Below are 26013 nucleotides of genomic sequence, written 5' to 3' on the forward strand. Positions count from 1 at the left end.
AACGCTGAAAAGATTTCTTAACTTTTATTGCCATTTTCAATTTCTGTTACAGGTATATTTTCCTCAACTTGGTCGCCAAGGTTAGGGCTGCTACGGATCAGAGCTATCTAGTTTTGAATTATAAATTCTATGGGCCTGCAAGTTAGTGACATTTTCGGGGGCAGAAGTACTGTATTTCCAGCATAGGCAGCAAGAATTTACACCACAGTTACACCCATCCTAAAACTCACACTAAACTTTGGGGAATCCAGCAACACTGTAAAACTATATAGCCCCTTCATGCTGCTGTCATGGTATCATACCAAAACTGATCAAGTTATAACTTTCCTAAAGAAGGCATCTGTGACCTGTGAATACAGGAATGGACAACACTTCTTCCATGCTTTTCAGTCCTGGCTTGTTTTCTTTGTTTTAGCAAAGTTCCAAACAAATATTGATTTTTACTGATTTTCTTTGAATTTACTCAGGTTTTTTGGAGGAGTCCAATATTTACTCTGATTTTCTCCTGTTCTTAACACTAACAAAACCCAGGTTTTTAGATCAGCAATAAAAACAATGTTAATGATCCTTAAAGACCCAGCTACTGAGATATGGATCTTTGATATCCAGTGTCTTTTCTTTCGACTTTTAGAGTAAAGAACAATTTTTGGCTTCTCTTGCAGTTAACGAAAGGAATTGTGGGGAGAATACTTTAAGAAATACAGCTGATATTTAGTGTCGTTTATATTTGGAAACAAAAAACGAATGCAAAATAGAGCAGATGCAGTTTTACCAAGGCCTGTAACCGATGGTAAAAAAAATAAACCATCACAGTGAATTCCCACCATTCAACTGAATGTTTAAATGGAAATGCTTTGTTGTTTAGAAGGGGAAAGAGTTACACGCCCACACATAAGCGACACGATGACATTTCACAAGACTATGGCAATTCTCAATGTGATATTTGCCTCGTGCTTTTCGCAAAACAAAGATAAAAGGTTTACCAAGCATTGTTTTCATAAAAACAGCAACCGTTTAAACAGAAAGCATGAAACAGAATTCACTCCAGTCCATGGTTATTAGGCTGACACTGACTCCAACGTTGCTGCAATCCCAAATTCAGATCTCCTATCGTTATCATCAGCACTACAAAGTGCCCTCAAATTCATTACAACCGCTCAGGTCGGATTCTGAGTGTAAATGTTACACGTTCTTTTGTTACTGTTCCCTTGTTTGATGTGTAAACTTCCATGCTGCAAATATACAAACAAAGCCAGACGATCGCGACAGGTCCGTCCCCCCAATAATCTCTGTGCTCAGGGTACCTGCTTTAGGATCCTTCGCCGTTATTTCACCCTCTATAATCCGGTCAAGTGAAGCTCCACGCCAGTTCCAACCTTCCAATATTGCGATGTGGGGCCGGTCGGCAGCAGAGTGACTATCATGTGGTTTCTGCGGAACCTCCCAGGGAGTGTCAAAGATCAACATCACTGACATGTGAATCGTACAGCCTGCGGCAATCCGCTGACATTCCTGGGAGTCCCCGAATATGGTGACCAGATAATTGGGCTATGGTCTTTTTGCCTGCCTCCCTAAAAAATTGTTTACTCACCTTGCTGTTTAGACAGGGTGCTTAAAGATCCTGTGGTACTATTCAAAGAATTTGTGGTTACCCTGTTCCTGCCTCAATCGCCACCCCAAAATTAAAGATTTAGCAAGTCTGGAGACTACTGACTTTTTTTATGGGATGACGTGACAGAAAATACGCTAGAATTCTGTGCTTTCTTCGTTTGCACACAGATAACAAGTCAACTTGCCTTTACACAGCGCCTTTAAGGTAGGAAAACGTCCCAAAACATTTGATAGCAATGTTATCAAACAAAATTTGACATGGAGCCAGATAAGGAGACATTATGACAGGGAAGCTTGGTCAATGAGGTTGGTTTTGAGGAGCATCTTAAAAGGAGGAGAGAGAGGCAGAGAGGTTTAGGGAGGGAATTCTAGAGTTGAGGCCCTTGTCAGCTTAAAGCACTGTCGCCAATGGTGGAGCGATGAAAATTAGGGATGAGCAAGAGGCCAGAATTGGAGGAGTGCAGAGATCTCGGTGGATTGTAGGGCTGGAGGAGGTTACAGAGGGGCAACAAGAACCTCCAGATATTTCCGCAAAGGTAGAAAGAAAGCAAATGTTTTTAAATCTCTAAAAAGAATGTGCTACATGCAAGAATGAGACTCAACAGTTTAAATTGTTCCCTTTCTGGGCCAGAGAGGTTGATTGGCATTTCATTAATAATCATCACGTTGTTAAAAGGGTACTTACACTGTTAAATATGAGCCCTAAATTTCTGCAGCGAGTTTAATGGGCAATTGATCTGCAAATCCAGCAGGTTCTTAAAAATAACGGGAGGTTGAGGACGAGCTGCCGTTTGTGCGAGATAAAAGGCAGAGTGACATAAATCGACCAGCAAGTTATGGAGATCTCTTCTTCCCTTAAACGTGCTGGTTGATTTGTGCATTAGTAATGGTGTGCATCGTTAACACGTCATTATTTTTCCAGGAAGATTTGGCCCAAGGATAAGAGGGTGAATTTCCTTGGGGCTTCTCCCACCTTTAAAATGATCCCATTTTGTTATCAGTTCAGGGTCTAGAAATTACCTGCACTAGTGCCACATGAAGAGAGTGCTGTCAGATTTGCTAACTAAGGCAGATATAGCATGATTCTTAGCACCGGTTAATTCAACTGTGCATTACACATAGAGTTCAGAAATCAGCACCATCAGACCACCTCATCCACTGTATATCAAATTTTGCAGCAAAGAAACTGGCCAGCTTTCAGCAGGCTGCATTAACGGGCAGCGAAAACCTAAAAAATTATGTTAAAATTGTTCCCTTGGTGAATTGCACATCAAATTTAGCACAGGACCAATTTTAACATAAAATGAGCACTTGACTAATTCTCAAGCCTGGATGGTAAATCGGATTTTCAAACCTGGTTTTCTGTTGGAAAAGTGGATCCTGTATTTGTGGGATTTTTTTCTGAAGAAAGAAAATGATGTTTAGTTGGATTTTTCTACCTCCATTAGTTTGTTTTGTTGTGAGAGTGCCACTTTTCATCTTAAGATTTCTTTTTTTACAACACATTTTGCTAAGGGACATTCTATTGGTATCAAACATGTCCATTAACCACTAAGACAAACAGAACTGATCAACCAAAGCTATAGTCGGAGCGTATCCATCCGTCAAACAGTATTTCCAATATTAAGTGTCAGCCATGGCCCAGTGGTAGCACTCTCACTTCTGAATCAGAAAGTTGTGGGTTCTAGCCCCACTGCAAAGACTTGAGCACAATATCTAGACTGAAACTTCAGTGCAGTAGAGGGAGTTCTGCAATACTGGAGCTGCTGTCTTTCGGATGAGACATTAAACCCCTCAGGTGAATGTAAAGGATCCCATGACACGATTTCAAAGAGGAGCAGGGAGTTCGCCCAGGTGGCTTGGCCAATATTTATCCCTCAACCAATATCACTTAAACAGAAAATCTGGTCATTATCAGTAATGTATTTCTCAGTGTAGAGATTACTTACAGTGCCATATAGTGGCAAAAATCAAGTACTACAATAAAGCTATATAATGGCTTTAATCAGACAGAGTACTTCATTGAGATAACTAAGTTTTATATTTAATGGCGATTTTTGTGCTCATCACGAGATGTTCTGGGGAATGAAATGTTTTCGTATTTGAGGCACTCGCTGTCAGTAAACTAAAACTCATGTCCGATATAGCATGACCAGATATAAAGTAAAGCTCCCTCTGCTCAATAGTATGTCTTAACCCCAGCATCAGAGGAGCACTCCTGACATTCATCCTAGCTTCCCGGTCACCGAGGCCTCCACAGCTCACTGCTCTTATTAAAACGAATGTAAGGAATCTTACAACACCAGGTTATAGTCCAACAGTTTTATTTGAAAATCGCAAGCTTTCGGAGGCTTTCTCCTTCGTCAGGTGAAGTAAATTATTAAAACGAGGCCCGAGGCCCAATATTGATCAGACCTTGGGCTCACCTGTTCCGGCACAGGGGTGATGTCACCGGTCCTCGATTAGCATATCTGAATTAAGACCCCGCCGACTTTAGCGATCTGTCGAAGTATCCATTAAATTCAGAAACATCCGTGATCTGGGCAACTTTCTGGTGATTAATTCATTTACTGACAGCGAGTGCCTCAAATACGAAAACATTTCATTCCCCAGAACATCTCGTGATGAGCACAAAAATCGCCATAAAATATAAAACTTAGTTATCTCAATGAAGTACTCTGTCTGATTAAAGCCATTATATAGCTTTATTGTAGTACTTGATTTTTGCCACGATATGGCACTGTAATTGAATAGCCTGGGGGATTTCAACTGCCAACCCGGTCGATTTCTGCCGGGTGGAGAGAAAGAAAGAAACCAATTGCACAAACCAATTTCTACCACAAAGGGTCTTGCTGTCACTCTGGGCTGGGTTCAAACCCAAGAGGCAGAGATGAACATATTAGTCCAAGGCACAGGTCCCCTGGCATTTGCATCTTAAAATAGTAATCTGAATTTAAAAATAAAACCATTCAATCTAATTAAAAATGTTAAGTAAAATTGTCTCCCTTGTGGCTGGGGTCCAATCTGAACCTCTATTTTCTTGTTTCAAGAGGTTTGCTGCCTGGAGCAATTGTTGTAACACTAAGCCAGGAGCTCCCAGAATCCCTGAAGCTCACCAGCATGCACGGAGCATCTCCCAGTTGTTGACACGAAAGCCTTTAATCTGTTTGGTGTATATTTAAAACTAAGTAAACCAAAAGGATTTTTTAAAACACTACTGAGTACATATTTCAATTAAGTTTAGCATATGTGCTTTTATTTTTTAAAAGTCAAAGTTTTATTAAAAATGACAATTAGCATTATTTGTTTAATTTTATTTCAGCTCCTATTTAAAATATTTTTGATTGAAGAGGTAGTATAGATGCCAGAATTAAGAGTAATAGCACTGAGAAGCCCATACAGTGTAATAGGGTTGAATTGACTTGCACAGTAGCAATGGCACACTCAAACACCCTGCATTAATGCCTAGGGGCTAGAAATTGGGCTTCTACCATGACATGCGCTGGATGCCAACTTGGCAAAGGGTTCAGCGCATGCACAAGTAACGAACACCAGCAGCATGTAAAGTAAGGAGAAAATGTGTTCGATCAGTGTGCAATGCTGATTTAAAGTGACAGACACCATTTTGGGACTTAACACTCCACTGACTTAACCACGACCATCTGAACATGTCTTAGAGTGCCTGGAGAACCTCCAACCAGTGCTATTTTAAGGGACCATGCAGGATTTACAGGTTAGTAGTTGCATTATTGCTTCTGGCTGCTGATGCATTTGTAACTGTTTTTGGAGGTCTCCTATACTTGAATACTAGGACGTGGGGACATAGTCTAACATTTAGAGCCAGGACGTGCAGGAGAGAAGTTAGGAAACGCTTCTACACACAAAGGGTGGGAGAAGTTTGGAACGCTTTTCTGCAGACGGCAGTTGATGATGGCTCAATTGAGAATTTTAAATTTGAGATTGATAGATTTCTGCGAACCAAGGGTATTAAGGGATATGGGGCTAAGGCGGGTATATGGAGTTAGGTCACAGATCAGCCATAATCTCATTGAATGGCGGAACAGGCTCGAAAGCTAAATTTCACTGCCACTTGCTGGCTCCTGTTATGAGCCACCTTCTCCTGCAAGAAAGCGAGACGTGTATCTGGGTGATGTGCCTATGATGGTTGAATAGCTGCCAGTGTGTGTGACCTGTGAGCTGTGGGTATGTGGCTTGCAACAGTGGTAATGTGTAAGGATGAGAGGAAGCATCTGATTGGAAGAGTTGAGTCCTGATTGAAAAGAGTTTGTTGTTAGGTGGGTGAAGGGGGTGTAGTGCATGGAGCAGTGGATGCGAATGCAATTGGCAGGTGATGCCACTTGACAGTTGACCTCACTCACCTTGACCACTCGTGTCAAAGTATTGAAATTTCTCCTGCACGGCATCCATGTTCGTGGTGCTATGCACCTGGTATTGACTGCATCCCCTACTGCCTCCCATTGCCTCTTGAGCATACGTCTGGAGGGCCTCTTGCCCACTATGCGGATATAGACGCTCCTCCTTCTGTCCATCTCTTCCACCAAAGCCTTTTGTGCATCAGCAGAGAACCCTGGTGCACGCACTCTCGCAGGCCTGGTACAAACTCAGATCGGCAGATTTGTGAGGTCTGGCATGCAGTTTGGAGGATGTGGGATTTAGTAGTGCGCAACCTTTATTCAATGTTTTAACACAACTCATCAGTTTGTAAACATAGGGACAGGACCTGCATCTGTGTTTTACGTGTGCGATGTCTGATCTCTGTTCAGACCCGCATCTTATTTTTTCCAATAAGAGATGCAGCCTGCCTTTAAGATCTGCAAGCAATTCATCGGAGATTTGGGCTCCCCCTGCTGGTGAGAAGTACAAATGTGGTGGAATCGTCGTGTCAAGGCCTCCATGTTGCGCTTCTATCAGGTGAGTGACTGGGCAGCACGAATGTCTCATGCTACCTGTGACAGAACCACTGGGCACGGATTAATTGCAGACTGCGATGCCCGCGCCCGGTTCTGGGAGTTATCAAATTTAACCACCCTTGACTATTATTACCCAAGCAGTATGTGGCCCCCTTATTCTTCCTACCAAAATGTAATAACTCACACTTATCTATGTTAAAATTCATTTGCCAATTACACGCCCATTCTGCAAGTTTATTAATGTCTTCGTATATTTTGTCGCAGTCCTCCTCGGTATTAACTATACCCCGCAATTTGGTGTTGTCCCCAGATTTTGCAATTGTACTTCCGATTCCTGAGTCCAAATCGTTTATGGACAGTGGTTCCAGCACTGATCATTGTGAAACACAACTTCCCACCTTTTGCCAGTCTATGTAACTTTCTTTAACCCCTACTCTCTGTTTTCTGTTTTGTAGACAGCTTGCTATCCATTCTGCTATTTGTCCCCTGACACACATGCTCTGACCTTAGTCATTAGTCTAGTATGCAATACCTTATCGAAGACCTTTTGAAAATCCAAATACATTACATTACTCTCATCTACCCTTTCTGTTACTTCTTCAAAGATCTCAATAAGGTTGGTCAAGCTTTCCCTTTTGAAATCCATGCTGACTATTCTTTATTATATTTCCATTCTCTAGATGTTTTTCTATTACATCTTTGAGTAAGGATTCCATTATCTTTCCTACCACCGACATTAAGCTAACTGGTCTATAGTTCCCTGGACTGGTTCTATGTCCCTTTTTAAATATAGAAATCGCGTTAGCTGTCCGCCTGTCTTCCAGCACTATTCCCCTTTCTAATCAATTTTTATATATATGTAATAGTGCCTTTGCTATCTCCGCCCTAACTTCTTTTAATATGCGCGGATGCAATCGATCCGGACCAGGGGTTTTATCCTCTCTAAGTTTAATTAGTTTATCAATTATCTCCCCCCCCCCCCCTTTCTATCTTAAATGTCTTCATATTTTCTTCTAATGTCATGCCCACCTTGTTAGTGTCTCTGGTAAATACTGAGGCAAAGTAATTATTTAACAAATCTGCCATTTCACTGTCATTACCTGTGAGTTTATCATGTGTCTCACTTAGTGGACCTATCCCTATCCTGATCTTTCTTCTGTTATTTATGTGTCTGTAGAATACTTTACTATTTCTTTTGATATTCCTTGATAATTTAATTTTGTGGTTGCTCTTTGCCTTCCTAATTGTTTTTTTTGACTTCTTTCCTAACCTTTTCATATTCCCTTTTGTCATCCTCTCCTTTGTTTCCTATGTACTTAGTGTATGCTTTTTTCTTTAGTTTCAATTTTGCCCTTTTTTTTATTCATCCATGGTGTATCATTATTGGCTAGTTTGTTCTTGCTTTTAATGGGATATATTTCTCCTGGACTCTATTAAATGTTTCCCACTGCTGTTCTATTTCTTTGTTTATCAGTAAATTTTTCAAGTTTATTTTCTCTAGTTCCATTCTCATCCCCTTAAAATCAGCTTTTTTTCCAATTTATTACTTTGGTCTTTGTCTTACTTATGTCCTTCTCAATCTTTGTCTTAAACCTTATTATGTTGTGATCACTATTGCCTAGATGTTCCCCTATGCTTACTTCTCTTATGTGTTCTGGTTCATTTCCCATTAATAGATCCAGCAGTGCTCCCTCTCTTATTGGGCTTTTTACATACTGGGTAAGAAAGGAGTCCTGCACACATTGTAAAAACTCCTTTCCCTGTACCCCTTTACCTACCTCCGCTTGCCAGTTTATTTGGGGGTAGTTAAAATCTCGCACAATTATTATTCTATGTCCTTTACTCATTTCACATATTTGCTTACATATTTCTCCCTCCACCTCCTTCCTACTATTAGGTGGTCTGTATGTACCCCTATTAGTATGATCGATCCTTTCTAATCTTTTATTTCAATCCATATGGATTCTGTTTCTATCCTTCTGCTAGTTATATCCCTTTTTCCTACTACTGCTATGTTATCTCTAATTAGTACAGCAACTCACCCTCCCCTACCCCTTCTTCCTTCCCTATCCTTTCTGATTACCTTTACTCTTAATCAGAATGTCTGAAAATATAATTTGTGTGACCCCAGATTGCTAGATATAGATAAGCATGGGTTCTTCCCTGGCTCCCTATTCATTGTTTCCTGTGGAAATCTTGCCAATTAGTTTAAATTGTTCTACAGCAAGTAATAGAGGTTACTATTATATGGTGTCCTATGATTAGAGAATGCCACTTTGGAGATAGACTCTGGTAGCTAAAGCAATAGTGTTCAACTTCAGCTGGGATACCAAGTTCAAATACCAGCAATGACTGATACTCTCAATTAATTTATTCCTAGAAAGGGAATTTTTCCAGTTTTGGCCAAGTTTTATGGACTTTCAGGTCAAGTAAAGCACAGGTTAGATGTCACATAAACTTCTCTCTAATTTCTCTTTAATTGCTGTAATACAGCTTCAGAAGAGCACTCCTTACTGTACTAATCAGGCATTATCATTTTCACACCATTCATTCTTAGGATCTAATTCACTTCGAAAAGTCACAACAGTAAGCAGGAAAAGAAGGTGTCCATTACACCCATTTGGGTCAGATTGACATCCTGGATTCTGATCGAACTCACTGCACCAACTGTTCCTTTTTATGTTGTACGCATACATAAAGAATTTAAAAATACTTAGCCGAGTGTTTCAAGACAGTAAATGAACTATAGGATCAGATGATATGGAAAAATTGCTCTTGTGATTTACAATGCCATGAAAACCTTTTATTTTCAATGGAAAGGAAACACCCCCAAAGTGCTTTCATGACCGCCACACCAGGCGGTGGGGGGAGATCAGTTTTGATTGGCAGCTTGATGAGCCAATCCTTCATGCAAAGAGCTGGGGGAGGGTCAGACATCAGCTTTCTTTGTCCCTGTCTCTCTGGAAAACACAGTCTGCAGCAGAATTTGTAACAGTTAGAAAGACAGAGCACTCTCTTTTTCTAAAGTTAGCACCAGTCAGATGAGTGAATATTGGCTTGTAAAGTGAAGCTAGTTTCATATCTAAGTTTGTCCAATTTATTATTTTTGATGGTGTGAGGAACAATAGCAAATAGATTGAATTTCACTGAAAACTGTATTTTGTTCCATCATGTATTTCAGTTTGTTGGTTTACAATTGGCCTAGTCTCACTAGAATAGTTATCAGTCTGCCTTCTGGAACATAACAGAGACATACATGGGACATGTACGAAATCATGGAATCCAGAACACACAATAAGCTATCTTATTATTATGGGCCCCACGTCACACTATCGTGTTATTGAGCAGGAAAGATACTCCTGAATCGTAGAGAACATGGATCCACCTATAGTAGTGACCCAGAATTTGTTACAACCTGGCTAATGCCATTTTAAAAGTATCTTAAATACATAAAACTGCATACACACAAAGAAAAAACATACTATTTTTGTCAAACATGGTTTATTCTAACATGGATAAAAAAAATTGGGTCCTGCAATACTGAGGTCGATTTGATCTCCCAAGAGGAAACACGGTCGAGCGAGCGGCCAGACTGTCTGGAAGCGGCAACAGGGAAGCCGCTTGCCAACCACCAGAACAAAACGGTCGTCGGCACAAGGTGAATGATTGCAAGAGCTTGGGGAGGGGAATCATGATTGGAGGAGGGGGGAGGCAGGGGAGGCGAATCATGGTTGGAGGAGGGGGGAGGCAGGGGAGGCCTAAGGTCCAAGAGTTTTTTTTAAGAAAGAAGAATTTGCATTTATATAGCGCCTTTCATGACCACAGGATGTCCCAAAGCATTTACAGCCAATGAAGTACTTTTGAAGTGTAGTCACTGTTGTAATATAGGAAACACGGCAGCCAAAAGCCAGTTTATGAAGGAGAATAGTTTGAAATCTGTACAAGAACAGTAGGGTTACAGAATACGGTTACCTACTTCTGATAACAAGTCATTAGTTATAGCCAGAGTACCTCCTGCAATGGCTTCTCTTCCCACCCCTACACCATCACCTCCAGAGACCCCAACGATCTTATACCTGGCCCCCTCATCTTCCTCATCTATATGCTGCCTTCAGTGACATCATGGGGCAGAAATTACTCACCTGACAACGGCGTTCCTCAATGGCGTCCTCTGTCTCCAATGGCGAATCGAAGGAGCACATGCGCATTAAAACCCGGAAATCATGAACTTGCTCCTAATGGTTCGCTGGTGATTTGACAGCTGCAAATTAAAGGGGCCTCGCACGCTACAATCATTGAAATCAATGGAAAATCGCAAACTTGCCCAGCTGGAACGTAACTACTTAAGCCACCAAGAGGTATGCTGAAAAATACCAGGTCTACACTACATTTTAGAAGTGTGCTGACTTTTAATGACTTTAATTTTAAAAATGTGGAATGTCATATTACTCCTTATTTTTATATTTTTTGATCATTAAAAATTTTTTTTAAAAAGTTAAAAAAAATTTAACTTTCACTTGTCTCTAATTTAATTCAATAATTTACTTGGCTTTTTATTAAAAAATTGTTACATTTTTATTTACAATGGCATCCAGAATAGTACCTTTGAAATGAACGAAGTCTGCTTGCCTGCTTGTTGGCGTGACTTCTTTTCCTGACAGATTCTGTGGACGTGTCTTCCATTCCTACATACTGTCCCAAACGAATCAGCTTACGTTGAATTGACAGCTCACAACTTCACAAAACTTCAAGATCAAGCAAGTGGATGGCGTGGAGCCCGCAGTAAATACTTTCCATTCGCAGGAGCTGTGGACAGCCTTGCCGTGCCGCTCTGCGCAATTTCTGCCCCAATGTTTCCACGTGTATGTCAATGACACACAGCTCTACCTCTCTATCAACCCCTTACGCTGCCTCTGTGCTTGTCCAGCATCCAGTTTTGGATGAGTTTTAACTTCTTCCAGCCAAACACTAGGAAGATCAAATACATCATCTACAGACCCTGTCACAAACTCCACTCCCTTTAGCAGATACCATCCCTCTCCCTAGCCAGTCTCTCAGGCACTGTGTGACATGTTACAGACAAAGGCCCAATAGTGATCAATCAGTGCAAGTGATAATCAGCTGTTGGTTACTGGAAATAATACTCAATATGCATTTATTACATAGCATAATATAGCATCACTACATTAATCCAAGACAATACAGAGATAGGAACATAGGAACAGGAGTAGGCCATTCAGCCCCTCAAGCCCGCTCCGCCATTTGATAAGTTCATGGCTGATCTGTGATCTAACTCCATATACCTGCCTTTGGCCCATATTCCTTAATACCTTTAGCTGGCAAAAAGCTATCTATCTCAGATTTAAAATTAGCAATTGAGCTAGCATCAATTGCCGTTTGCGGAAGAGAGTTCCAAACTTCTACCACCCTTTGTGTGTAGAAGTGTTTTCTAATCTCACTCCTGAAAGGTCTGGCTCTAATTTTTAGACTGTGCCCCCTACTCCTAGAATCCCCAATCAGCAGAAATAGTTTCTCTCAATCCACCCTATCTGTTCCCCTTAATATCTTATAAACTTCGATCAGATCACCCCTTAACCTTCGAAACTCTAGAGAATACAACCCCAATTTGTGTAATCTCTCATCGTAACTTAACCCTTGAAGTCCAGGTATCGTTCTAGTAAACCTACGCTGCACTCTCTCCAAGGCCAATATGACCTTCCGAAGGTGCGGTGCCCAGAACTGCTCACAGTACTCCAGATGCGATCTAACCAGGGTTTTGTATAGCTGCAGCATAACTTCTTCCCCCCTTGTACTCTACTCCTCTAGATATAAAGGCCAGAATTCCATTAGCCTTATTGATTATTTTCTGCACCTGTTCATGACACTTCAATGATCTATGTACCTGAACCCCTAAGTCCCTTTGGACATCCACTGTTTTTAACTTTTTGCCATTTAGAAAATACCCTGTTCTATCCTTTTTTGGTCCAAAGTGGATGACCTCACATTTGCCTACATTGAATTCCATTTGCCACAGTTTTGCCCATTCACCTAATTTATCAATATCCCTTTGTAATTTTATGTTTTCATCTACACTGCTTACAATGCCACCAATCTTTGTATCATCGGCAAACTTAGATATGAGACTTTCTATGCCTTCATCTAAGTTGTTAATAAATATTGTGAATAATTGAGGCCCCAAGACAGATCCCTGCGGGACTCCACTAGTCACATCCTGCCAATGTGAGTACCTACGCATTATCCCTACTCTCTGTCGCCTTTCGCTCAGCCAACTTCCTAACCAAGTCCGTACTTTTCCCTGGATTCCATGGGCTTCTATCTTAGCTAACAGTCTCTTATGTGGGACTTTATCAAATACCTTCTGGAAGTCCATTTAAATAACATCCATTGACATTCCCCTGTCCACTACTTTAGTCACCTCTTCAAAAAATTCAATCGGGTTTGTCAGGTATGACCTACCTTTCACAAATCCATGCTGGCTCTCTCTGATTAACTGAAAACTCTCGAGATGTTCAGTCACCCTATCCTTAATTAGAGACTCCAGCATTTTCCCCACAACAGATGTTAGGCTAACTGGTCTATAATTCCCTAGTTTCCCTCTCTCTCCTTTCTTAAAAAGCGGAGTAACATGTGCAATTTTCCAATCTAGAGGGACAGTTCCTGAATCTGGAGAACTTTGAAAGATTATAGTTAGGGCATCTGCAATATGCTCACCTACTTCCTTTAAAACCCTGGGATGGAAACCATCTGGTCCTGGGGATTTGTCACTCTTTAGTGATATTATTTTCTTCATTACTGTAGAAAAGTAAGGGAATGGTATTTTCATACCACAGAATAATTTTGAGAGCTGTATAATTCTTTTTAGCAGTTTCTTCAAAGTTCATGGGATATTTCACTAAGGTTGAAATTCCAGGTTCTACTGGTTTCCCACCATAACTCTGGTGGGAGAATGGAGGACCCCCAGGGAAATGGCAGCAAAGGCCATTTTCAGCCATCTGCACCATTTTCCTGGGCGCTGCACCAGTCTCCCGCTGGAGCTATGGGAAACAGTACAACGCCCATGGAATTTCAGCCCCAAAGTCTCCGAGGTCTAATTAGTTATTGCTGAAGAAAACTCTAAGGATACATTGGTTGTAAAACATTAAATGTAGTCAAATACTGCGTGTGATATGTGTATATTTCAATATTGTGGCTATATTTAAACCCTGCATTCTTCTGTATTAGATTTCACACTGAATAGCTGTTTTATAAATAGCACTTATCAGATTTCACAGACTGACCCCTAGGAAAGTCTTGTAGCACTGAGTCTCTCAGCCACCCAAAAATGTAGATGCACCTAACTTTTAAAAAAAAGATCGAGAAAGGGGAAGTGTTTCATCAGAAAGACCCCAAGGACAGAAGAAAAGAAAAACTGTCAATGTGGAAATATGAAATAAAAGAGTGCAGAAGTACTAGATCAGGTCTATCAGCATCAGAAAAAGAAAAGTCTGGTGTGGCGACCTTTCGTCAGAAGTGGTATAGCCTGGTAGGACAGGTCCCTATAGAACTGACCAAAGTGAAGAGAGTCAGAAGAACAACATGTAATGGTCAAGAGTGTAGATTTGTTAACTACTTTTACAAAGAAGCGGGTAATGGATTTAATAGCCTGTAAACAGATTTTAAAAAGCTAGAGTTGAAAAATGCTACAAAACAGGCAAAAACTGTCCCATTCAGGGTGTGAAATGACATCAGAAAGACAAAAACCCTGACTTTACAAGAATCCTTGCCACCACTTGGGCCTCACTGGCAGTGGGTTGCAAAGTTAAGCACCTGAATGCCCCTACACCAATTTGCAGGTCAGTTGATTTTGCAACCAGTGATATGGAGGTGAAAAATTAGGCCGCACTATCAGCATGTGTGGCCACATTTCAATATACCAGACCCATGTTAATCTTTCTGACCCAAATTCTGAGAGTTTGGGCAAGGCTTCACCCTCAGCCAAGCCTCACCAATAAGAAGTAGGCACATTGGGGTTAATTTTGACTTTGAGTGTTAGTGTAAAACAGGTGCTATCGATTCAGCCACTGGTTATATATCTCTCGCGATTTTCATTTCCATTAACTTCCATTGGCAAGTGATAGGAGGTAGGGTTGGCGAGCGTGTGCAAGGGAACCGAGAATGTGGCCAACCACACTGTCTCAGAACAGCCTCAGACTTCATTAGGTGCTTAGATGTGAAGCAGCTAAATATGAAACCATTGCTGTACAGTAACCATTTCCGCAGAGCTTACCTCTGAAGTAGTGCCAACAGACGATGTTGCTATCAACTGGAAGACGTTGCGTGATATGTTGCTAACATACAAAGGGTTGTAGAAGTTTGGAACTCTCTTCCGAAAACGGCAATTGATACTAGCTCAATTGCTAAATTTAAATCTGAGATAGATAGCTTTTTGGCAACCAAAGGTATTAAGGGATATGGAGTTAGATCACAGATCAGCCATGATCTTATCAAATGGCGGAGCAGGCACGAGCGGCTGAATGGCCTACTCCTGTTCCTATGTTCCTATAATGCCCTGTAAATTGCTGCGAGCAGCAAACTAATGGCACTCGCCGCTCCATAGATTTATATGCACCCACTAACTTACCGTGGTCTTTACAGTGGGCACCTTCCTCTAATAGGAAGCTGAGAAGAGCCCAGCATTAACTCCAGTGAAGCTGGGACCCATGGGAGGAGCAAGAGGATTGATCTCTCCCCTTAACCAATCAGATTGCAGCATCCTTGGAAAGCTGCAAAGAGTCAAAACCTTGAAGTACAAACTGCAACGTGAAAACTACAACAATAAAATCATTTGTAAAAACAGTTATAAGACAGGGAAAAAGAGAGGGTAAGTAATAATCAAATTAAATAAAAGAAACAGTAGGAAAAAGTAAAAAGATTTTTTTTTATAGTTTTAATTTTAAAAAACTTTAATGACCAAAAACTATTAAAATACGGAGTAATCAGACATCACATTTTAAAAAGTTAATTTTTAGTTATTTGGCATCATTAAGACTGTTAAAACTTAGTTTAGACCTGGTATATTTAAGCGTACCTGTTTTGTGGCAATATTTGTTAGTTTGTAGCTGGGCAGAAGAGCAAGTTGCCGCTGGTCCGTTGATTGCAGCCGCCAATATCCCATTAAGGTGAACCTGACAGATCGCCGGCGAACCAGGAAAAGCAAGTTCTGGATTTCTGTGTTTGTCTGTGCATGTGCGAACGTCAGAACTTGCTCTTTCATTTAGCCACTGACAATGGTGAGTGAAATTGAAATCGCTGTTCTTTTTAAAGCAATTTCCGGCCCAATGGTTTTTGTCAAGCAATGGCACCGGGATTGGTTTGATTAGGATGACCATCCAATTAGAATATAGTTTGAAAAACAATAGAGGACACACAACACAATTGTCTGCTCCCAACCCTGCTGCCAAGAAAATACACCACAAAAACATTACTGCTGTGGTCTAAACTAGATTACAGCAAATGAAAGATCACTGGTGAGACAAAAAAGCTGATGCAGTACAATTCTTTGCAGACTAGAATGATATAAGGTGCATCTATTATGTGCTAAAGGGGGTACATGGACCAACGTATACCGATAATGCAACACTGAAGAGTGCGGATAGTGTCATCATTGACACTGACAAGGCTGAGGTCATGCAGAGGTGGCATTAGCACTTTAACATATTACTGAAATGATCATCCATCATTAAAGATAAAGCCCTTGAGAGTCACATAGCAACAGCAGCATTATAAGGTGGATGAGAACTCCACAATTGCTGAGGTTATAAAGCCATCAAACCAATAAAGATTGGTAAAACTCAAGGACCAAATGGGAACCCCACAGAGATTTACAAGTGCTGCTGCAGATCTTTCCTGACTGGCTACAAAGATTCTTCAGAACCATCTGTAAAGATAGCACCATCCACAAGACCCATGGGATGGAACATACTTTAAACAGAAGGAAGAGGAGAATGATTGCAGCAACTATTATGAAAGTCATTTCCTTTGACAGTTAGGGAAACACGTTCTGCTCAATTGTCACATCATAGGACCCCTACTTTCATATTAAAAGGGCCTACCGCCTGAGACAGATGGGTGCCTAGGCTGCCTAGCAGTAAATCCCATTAAAAATTACAGTAACTGGAACATCGACGTTAACAGGGTGGTAAGTCTACCGCTCCAACTTGAAGCCATTACCACCTCGTTAATGTTAATTTAGCGAAGTTAAAATGGCTGACAAATCCTTGTTAACAGGGCTCTATAGAAAGGATTGTTCTTTAAAAAAAAATAGGTGCAGATTTGATTTAAACTAAACCTGTGGGACATATACGTAAGTACTTCATATTTAAGATGCTTTCCCCTGTATTTAACATCTCTTTTTGGACATTTGCTTCCAATGCCAGTGACTGCACTCACCAACTGATAGAGCTCACACTAATGCTATGAAAAAATGTGATCATTCTTCACCAAGTTTAACAAGTAAGTTTGCGCCATCAAAATCTAGCTTCTTTTCTAAAATAAGAACCCGGATAAAACAAACGATGGACACCAGTAAGGCTTCAAATGCCATTTTTTATTAAGTTCTGTTTTTTACACAAAGTACTGCAAAGGATATTCTAACAATGGTTCAGTTATATAGCTTAATAGATAATACACATCGCACAAGAAGAAAGACCACACTAATTTATAAACTGTTTAGTTAATTATCACAAAGGTTTAAATATGATTTCCTATCAAAATATGTTCGGTTCCAAAACTGAACATGAGTACAATTTTCATATTTTATTCAATCAATTACATTTCTTGACATGTTTTGTAACTACAACAATTTTAAAACTTTTAAAATCACCACTATGTTTTACACCTGACTTCCCACCCACAGAAATTCACTTGCTTTCAAAGTTGACCCCAACCTGAAAATCCAAAATGTCTCAAGGAAGTGCTTTGTACTTTTTATATGTTCACAACAATTTTAATCATCCCTGAATCTTTCCATCATGACTTTCCATCATGAAAACAACTTTCTTCTAAAATTGGACAAGACAGGGGGAAAAAAATCGAAGGTGACTACCAATGACTGGTGGCCATTTAATTTTCTCCTGTATGGTCTCCAACTTAAAGGAACATTATTATATAAATGAGGCAGAAGTTACTATTGTAACCATTTCAAAGCAATTCTCAAGTCTAGCTGTGCTCTGGCACTCTTAGTGTGGCAGTCATTATCTTGTAACAAAACATAATCAATCAAAAACCCTCACCTTCCATTGTTAGTTCACCTTTCTGTAAACAGGAGCAGCAGATTGGTTAGTCACCACACTCTCACTGCAAATTGTGTGTTAGCTACTTTGCTTTCATCAAGGGAGCAAGAAATGCCTCACAAAATGTCAGATTCATGAAGCACAGGTGCAGTAAACTGGATTTGCATATTATTCTTATACTAGATCTTCATTCTAGTCTCATAATTTAGATTCATAGGAAGATGTACACAATTTTTAAGTGTTTTGAGCAATGGTCAAAAGGGCTGTTCCTTTCAAATTATTACCTGGGCAGCATTATTTTTTTTTGCTTTTACAGCCTTTAATAAAACCAATTGATAAATATTAGATATAAGAACATAAGAAATAGGAGCAGGAGTAGGCCATACGGTCCCTCGAGCCCGCTCCGCCATTCAATAAGATCATGACTGATCTTCGACCTCAACTCCACTTCCCCACCCTATCTCCATATCCCTTGATTCCCTTAGTGTCCAAAAATCTAACGATCTCAGTCTTGAATATACTCAACGACTGAGCAGCTACAGTCCTCTGGGGTAAAGAATTCCAAAGATTCACAACCCTCTGAGTGAAAACATTTTTCCTCATCCCGGTCCTAAATGGCCGATCCCTTAACTTGAAACTATGCCTTCTAGTTCTAGACTCTCCAGCCAGGGGAAACAGCCTCTCAGCATCTACCCTGTCAAGTCCTCTAACAATGTTATATGTTTCAATGGGATGACCTCTCATTCTTCTAAACCCCAGAGAATATAGGCCCATTCTACTCAATCTTTCCTCATAGGACAACCCTCTCATCCCAGGAACCAGTCTTATGAATCTTTGTTGCACCCCCTGTAAGGCAAGTATAACCTTCCTTAGGTAAGGAGACCAAAACTGTTTGCAGTATTCCAGGTGTGATCTCACCAGGTCCTCATATAACTGCAGCAAGACCTCCTTACTCTTATACTCCAATCCCCTTGCAATAAAGACTAACATACCATTTGCCTTCCTAATTGCTTGATAAAACAGTTTTCATGTTCCAAGATTATCTATTACATGACAGCCTAACCAACAAACAACCATTGTTCTATGAATCTGATTTGAAAATGTAACCTGCACTTTTTAACATTTTCATACTTCTTTTGTTAGGAGTTCATTACTGATGCAAACAGACATGTGGAATTGATGTGGTACATTACTAAATCCCAAACAGCTTTGCCTGAATCAAGAGGTCATTCAGTGGATCACAGCAGCACCTTCATGCAGTTTTAAATATTTCCTTAAATCTATCTAAACTTTTCAGTTTTATTCAAAAATTGTACATTATATACATCATTCTATTCACCTTGATTGATTCTTGACTGTATCCAGTGATATGAAATATCTCTGCATAAAATATTAAAAATAAACAGAGTTTTTGACAAAAAAACAAATTAAAACATAAAGTGCAACTTATTTCATGTATTATGCACATGTCACCTGGAGGAACTTGTGAACTGAATTATATATATATGATTTATACATTTATTTAAATTACATTTGGAAAACTTTCAAAATGGATGGCTTCCACTCTGTCCAACAGACAGTGATAATTATGATGTTGTCCCATTACTGTGCAGGATCAACTCCCTACCTTCAATAGTTTCCAGCAAGGGGCTCTAGAACTCCCCCCAACCTCAAAAAACAATAATCACCCAGACCATTAAAAAATGTGTATATTTGCAAGGGTGTTTTGTCTCAAGTCCATTCTTAAGAGTAAACGCCCTGCTACATCATCATAACACCTTTTCCAGGTGATTTTGCCAATTTAAGGACAATTTATTTTCTATTGTGGGCAATTTTGTCCTACTAATAATTTGCACCCACTAAGAATTGAATTGAAAAAACTGCCCAGACAGTTGAGCTCTTACTATGGTAAGAGAAGTGATTTTCATCTGGGCTGGATTCAAAACGAGCATTAAAAGATCAATAAATTAACCTGTGATGCCAACCAGTAATTTATGTTTCGTGCTCTCAGCTATGTGATTGGAAATCGGGCACAAGTTGCCCAAAATTTCCGTCCACAATGGATGGAAATGTATGGGCAGTGCATGGCTGATTTTCTGATATGTGTTTCTGGGGCACAAAGCTCTGCATCAGGAGAGTTAAAGGTAAAATTTACTGCATATTATGAAAAAGGTATAAACATTGTACAGACTACAGCCAAAGCTCAGTCTTTTTCATGTAGTTTTGCAATGGAAGCAGTGAGATCTTTGAGAATTTTTCAATATGTTTTGCACATAATTGCAAAGGGTAATAAATTTCTCTAATTTTCCTTAATTTCTGCTCTAAAAATGAAGTAAAATATGCATTTAAAATGTATAAATAAAATGTGTGAATACATTTATTTTTGTTACTTTGATCTTGAACAAAGGTTGTAGGTTGACATCAAAGAATGTATAGTGGATTCACAGATTTGTTGTTGGATGCTAGCAATTCTCAGAGTATCTGGCAATGCCTTACAGTGTGGCACTCATTAATAAATTAATTTAAGGCATTTCCATTTCTGCACATTTGGTTTAGTCCGCCTTTATTAACATAGGCACCATCCAGTTCTACTTTGATGGAGAGAAATTTCCCTCAAAAATAAGTGCCCTACTTGGCTTTACTTTGAAAAATTATGTATAGCTCAGAAGAAGGGATGTCATTGAACACATTCACCAAAGTACATACTTAGATTGTTTTAAGGCTGATTTATAATTGGACATGAAATTCCTGAACCAGCAGTGAAATGAGAAACCCAAGATCTCAAAAGTACTGTTTATGTCAGCAAAGACCTCACTCAATATTTGAAGTAAAGTTTTATTAGTATCTTTCAAAAGAAAGTTATTGTATACCTAGAAATTTTTAACATAAAGATCATTGTAAGACGCTTTGTGCATATAAATTCATCTCGGGTGGTACTGTGAAAACGGGTGATAGTCAATAGGCATTGCAAAGAAAATCGGGCGAGTTCAAACAGGCTACCAATTCGCTATCACCGGTTTTGCGCCAACGCCCATGACAATATTACACCCCTTGGGTTGCTCCAAAATGTATCCACCTCAACTCTTTTCAATAACAGTCAAGATAAACCACTCAATGGTTAAAACAATTTTACATAAATTATATAAAATTATAATGATCATTTAATACAGGGCAACTTTTAAAAAGATACAACTGACCTCATTTTCAAAGGACTCGTGATCTTGCACATGCACTGGCAAATGAGGCATACTGTACCCTACTTTCGGTGAATTTCTTGCACCAGCTTGAGTAGTTGGGTTCTACATTATTAACTTGACCAATAAACCATAGGGCTCACTCCAGAATGTCAGGATAATTCAATCTCCATCCTAATCACTATAACTGGCTAAGGATGAAGATGTTTGAACAGAAGAGATTGAGGGGTGATTTGATAGAAGTGTTTAAATTTATGAAGGTATGGGACCAAGCAGATAGAAATAGACTGTTTCCAGCGATTGAAAGTCTAGCACAAGGGGGTATAGATACAAGATTAAATGTAAGAGATTTACAGCCTGTGGAATGAACCACCCAAGTTAGTGATTGAAGCAGAGACCATGCCAACATTTAGGAATAGATTAGATAGGCTGTTGAAGGACAGGGAGATAAAGGGATATGGGAACAGAGTGGGCAAACGGGATTAGGACTACAGCTCGTGTTGAGGATAAACACCAACATGGACTGGGTGGTCCGAACGGCCTGTTTCCATCTTGTAATTTCTAAGTAATTCAATGCAAAGTTCTTATTGGGACCATCTCTTGCACAGTGGCTGCTGACGGTTTATAATGGACGACAATGATTAATACTACATTCCAAATCATTGCATGAAGCCTTAAACTATTCTGGATGTCCCACATTAGGTTCTAAAACAATTTCTCCAATGTCCCGTTCCCTCAGTCCCATATCCTGATCATTCATTTTTCCCACCTCAGTCCCCTGTTCAACATCATCATCAATCTGTTTATCTCCTCCAGCATTTCCCCCTCCCTCCTTCAAAACTATCATCACCTTCCTCAAAAAAAGCACCCTCAACCTTTCATTTTCCCCAACTACAGCCCTCCGATCTTCCCTTCCTTTCTGAAATCCAGGAATATAATGTTGTCTCAGGACTATGCTCCCATCTCTCTCATTACTCCCTGTTTGAGACCCAGTAAACCAGCTTCCATACCACCCACAGTCCTGATATTGATTTCATCAAAGTCATCAACAACACCCTGTCTGACTGTGACCATGGCTCATTATCTCCCTTCCTCCTCTACAACCTTTCCACTGCCTCTGACACTCTTGACTAATTCATCCTCCTCCAAAGTCCAGGCATCTGAGTGCTACCTCCTAGTCTAGTTCCAATCATACTTGCCACAATAAACACATTAAGGCCTGGATTTTCTTCCAGGGCAGTATCACTGCCAGAATTGGATTGTAAATAATCTTACAACACCAAGTTATAGTCCAACAATTTTATTTGAAAATCACAAGCTTTCGGAAGCTTCCTCCTTCGTCAGGTGAATGTCAGGACATTCACCTCCGAAAGCTTATGATTTTCAAATAAAATTGTTGGGACTATAACTTGGTGTTGTAAGATTGTTTACATTTGTCAACCCCAGTCCATCACCGGCATCTCCACATCAGAATTGGATTGGGAGCAGGACTTCCATCTGTCGGCCTGGCCCTGAGCCATTTTCCTGGGTTAGGGTCAGTTCCATATGCAGGGCAGGCTCTGAGTGGGATCTCCACTCTGCAGAAGGAGCTGCCATTGCAATGGAGTAGATTCCTGTTGTGCTGCAGTGGGGAACTCACTGGATCACCTCAAAAGGAGTGTAGCAACTGTTAAAGGGGCCACTCTTTCAGCCAGGTCATAAATATAAAATAGTCGCTAATAAATCCAACAGGAAATTCAGGAGAAACTTCTTTACCCAAAGAGTGGTAAGAATGTGGAATGCTCTACCACAAGGAGTAGTTGAGGCAAATAGCATAGATACATTAAAGGGGAAGCTAGAGAAGCACCTGAGGGAGAAAGGAATAGAAGGGTATGTTGATAGGGTTAGAAGAAGTGGGGAGGGAGGAGGATCGTGTGGAGCAAAACCGTTGGCATAAACCAGTTGGGCTGAATGGCATGTTTCTGTGCTGTAGTTTCGATGTAACTCGATGTAACACTACACTCCTGCCGCCTGGTACTCCTTTCCAATTCCAATCCACCCTCGGTTACCTCGTTCCCTGTTTTCAAACGCTATTTTCTTCAACTGGGAGCCACCTGTCACAGCTTTTTTCCACTTTCTCTTTTCCTTGCCGTTCAGCACCTATTGCTTAGCATCACCATGTAAAGCACTCGGAGACATCTTTCGTGGAAGCACGACAGAAATGTATGTTGCTGCTGCTGTTATTATTATTATCCTTCCTATGTGCATCTTCTGCCTGACTTACTGGTTGATTTGGTGTTCACAATTGTGGGTTTTTTGTATCTCCATTAGTGTACACTTTGAAATTTTCCATGTTCCCCTTCACGGTCTACTCTGGATTGTTTCCTTAAGGGCAGGAGATTATATCAGTTCAGGATCATTCTTATCACTCCTAGTGGGACAGAATACCTCCATGTTTGTTGCTGGTTACTACTGATGGCATGGCTGGTCACTAGGGTGCTGCTATTGACACGACTGGTTGATTGGGAGCTTGTAGTAAATGCATAGGCTCCAACTGCATCATATTGCAGCATACTGTACATCCTGTTGTGATTCCCGAGGCTCCTGATGGGATGTGTACCTTATGCTTAACCCAGAAAGGCATTAGAAGCTGTTGTTATACGGCACACTGAGCCAGTGGTTGCATTGCAGTGTGGCTAGTTATCCTTGATGGTGATTGTTTGGTGCATGTTGTAACCTGATACCCCTGTCATGGTCCCATTTTGATTACATTCACAATGTGCTTCTCCTAAAGTGTTAGGCATTTTTCATTGTGATTTCAACTGTTTGGCTTATTTGATGAGGTTGGTTTCTATTAAGTCCAGCAACACATCATCCCTGCAACTTTTTCTAAAAATTGCATCGGTATTGCACCAAGTACCACCTTGTCCAGTATATTCTTCTCAAATTACATTTTGGTCGCTAGAATCTCTGATCAGAATCTACATGTTCTGGTCCTTACATCAGCTTTAGTGAGATGAATAGTTTGGAGCTGTTTCTATTTTCAGAGTGACTTTGAGGTCTGTTGTATCATTTATTATAGCTTTCCAGCTTACATACATCCATTGTGTGTTAAATGATCACATTTTGTTATAAAAACCAATTTTGTGATGCATCGTCAATTGATCACCAATTTGTAATATAATTCAAACAGTATTAACAAGCCTTTGAAAATCAAGCCCAATTATCCTTAAGTTTCCTATATATCCATGCAGTATTATTCTTTGCTCGTGAACCTGACTTAATTCCAATTCATTGAGTACATTAATGGCAAGAGAACACAGCCATCAAAAAATTAAAACAGATTCAAAGAATCCTGGTTCTGAAGTCAGCTAGATATAATCTTCATGAATATTTAGACAGTAGAACTTCATCGTGTAAATTCCCCGGTGTCATTGTAGCTTGGTCCAAATTGCATCCTTCACAGATTCCTGAATTCGTATAGGCAAAATTAATACTCCCTTATTTACGTCCCAGTTTACTCAACTTCATTTAGATTGCTCGAAAAGGCATCTTATATAGTTTTCAATCAGAATATCGCACCTCAGCATTAAGCTGTCTAAAAAAAAACAATTTTATTGCTGACAACACCTGCTGCTTCAGGGCGGCATTACCCATTACTAATGATATCAACTGGACTGCATCAGTCCAGTCCAAATGCCGGACAATATTATGCACATCATTAGACAGTGTCAGCTGCTGATTTGGTGGCAGTTCCATAATAATCTGAGGTAATGGTTTAAACTGTCCATTAGTCATCCAGGCACCCAGCAACCCACCAACTGCACCACCTGGGAGAATAAAAATAAAAAAGACATTTGAAAATTGTTTCTTTTCTCATTTTTAAATGATTAGTTGAACATAGCATTTTGTCCCTCCTTTCCTGGAGACGCTAATTCATAATCGGTTATGTTCCTGTGAGTTCCAGCCGCCCTCAGGTACCTTGCCCAAAGAGCTATTCTTTATCTGCCTAGACAGTGAGTGGCAGCAGGCGATTTAACCATGAAGGACATTCAACCTCACCTAACATCCACACACGAGTTCATAGAATCATACAACACAGGAGGCCGTTCAGCCCATCGTGCCTGTGCCGGCTTTTTGAAAGAGCTATCCAGTTAGTCCCACTCCCCTACTCTTTTCCCATAGCCCTGCAATAGCATTACTTTCCTCTCCCTAGCTTCAGAGTGCAAAGGGCAATTACAGTGTTCTACCACCAACTAGCTGAAATCAGCCATCTCAGCACTGACCAGGGATCAAATTCCTCCTGGTTCAAATGGCTCCAAATCTCCCTGAGTGGTGGATTTACCTACTGAACCACTAAGGGAGCTTATTCACTATCGACTTTATATTTGCTTCACAATGATCAGAAGCAGCGTGCATTTAAATACTGCAGCAAATTTATGAAAGGACAATGCCACAAATAACTGCATCATATAGAACTCTTTTCAGCTGCATCACTTTTTCACCCACATTAAACACTCTTGTCGGCCAATTCTAATATGTTCATCACATTTAAGCACACGTTGTCTCTCTGTTGTACCACATATAGTGATTGTGAGTGTACCGTGCTCTACTACTCCTTGATACAGAATCCAAATGTAAGCTTGTTAAATTTGCAGATGACACTAAAGTAAGCTTTGCACTAGGGAGGAATGGTTGAAATTTTGCAGGAGGACTTAGACCTGTTGTGCAATTGGGCAGACAAATAGCAAATGAAATGTAATACTGCCAAATGTGAAGTATTGCATATTCGAAGAAAGAAGAAGCAACAAAGGCACATATACAATGAAGGGAACTGAATTATCACAGAGAGACTTTGAAAGGGACCTGGGAGTGATATTAGACTCAGCACTTTGTGCCAGCTGTGGCTCAGTTGGTAGCGCTCTCGCCTTTGAGTCAGAAGGTCGTGGGTTCACAGTCTGACTCCAGAGACTCGAGCACAAAATCTAGGCTGAAACTGAGGGAGTG

At 40.2% G+C, this 26013-nt stretch overlaps 1 protein-coding gene and 1 long non-coding RNA gene across 8 annotated transcripts in view; one reads left to right on the plus strand and one right to left on the minus strand.

The window, feature by feature from the left end:
* Nucleotides 1-26013, minus strand: part of LOC137333676 (protein C19orf12 homolog) — a 41222-nt gene that overhangs the window by 5066 nt on the left and 10143 nt on the right. For 2 of the 7 annotated variants that reach the window (XM_067997956.1, XM_067997957.1), the window contains exon 3: nucleotides 19173-19213. The exons of 1 other annotated variant lie outside the window; for it this stretch is intronic. In XM_067997956.1, coding sequence (XP_067854057.1) covers nucleotides 19173-19213 — 41 coding nt within the window. Of the gene's footprint in view, nucleotides 1-1304; nucleotides 1527-19172; nucleotides 24837-26013 lie in introns of those variants that run through there. 4 more of the 7 variants (XM_067997958.1, XM_067997960.1, XM_067997961.1 and 1 more) reach the window with 4 other exon arrangements.
* On the plus strand, nucleotides 591-19614 carry LOC137333678 (uncharacterized). Its single transcript, XR_010965958.1, has 3 exons — nucleotides 591-1816; nucleotides 6396-6543; nucleotides 18977-19614. It is a non-coding gene; the product is annotated as an uncharacterized lncRNA (long non-coding RNA).

Source organism: Heptranchias perlo, chromosome 16 (genome assembly GCF_035084215.1).
Source record: "Heptranchias perlo isolate sHepPer1 chromosome 16, sHepPer1.hap1, whole genome shotgun sequence".
NCBI classification, from domain to species: Eukaryota; Metazoa; Chordata; class Chondrichthyes; order Hexanchiformes; family Hexanchidae; genus Heptranchias; species Heptranchias perlo.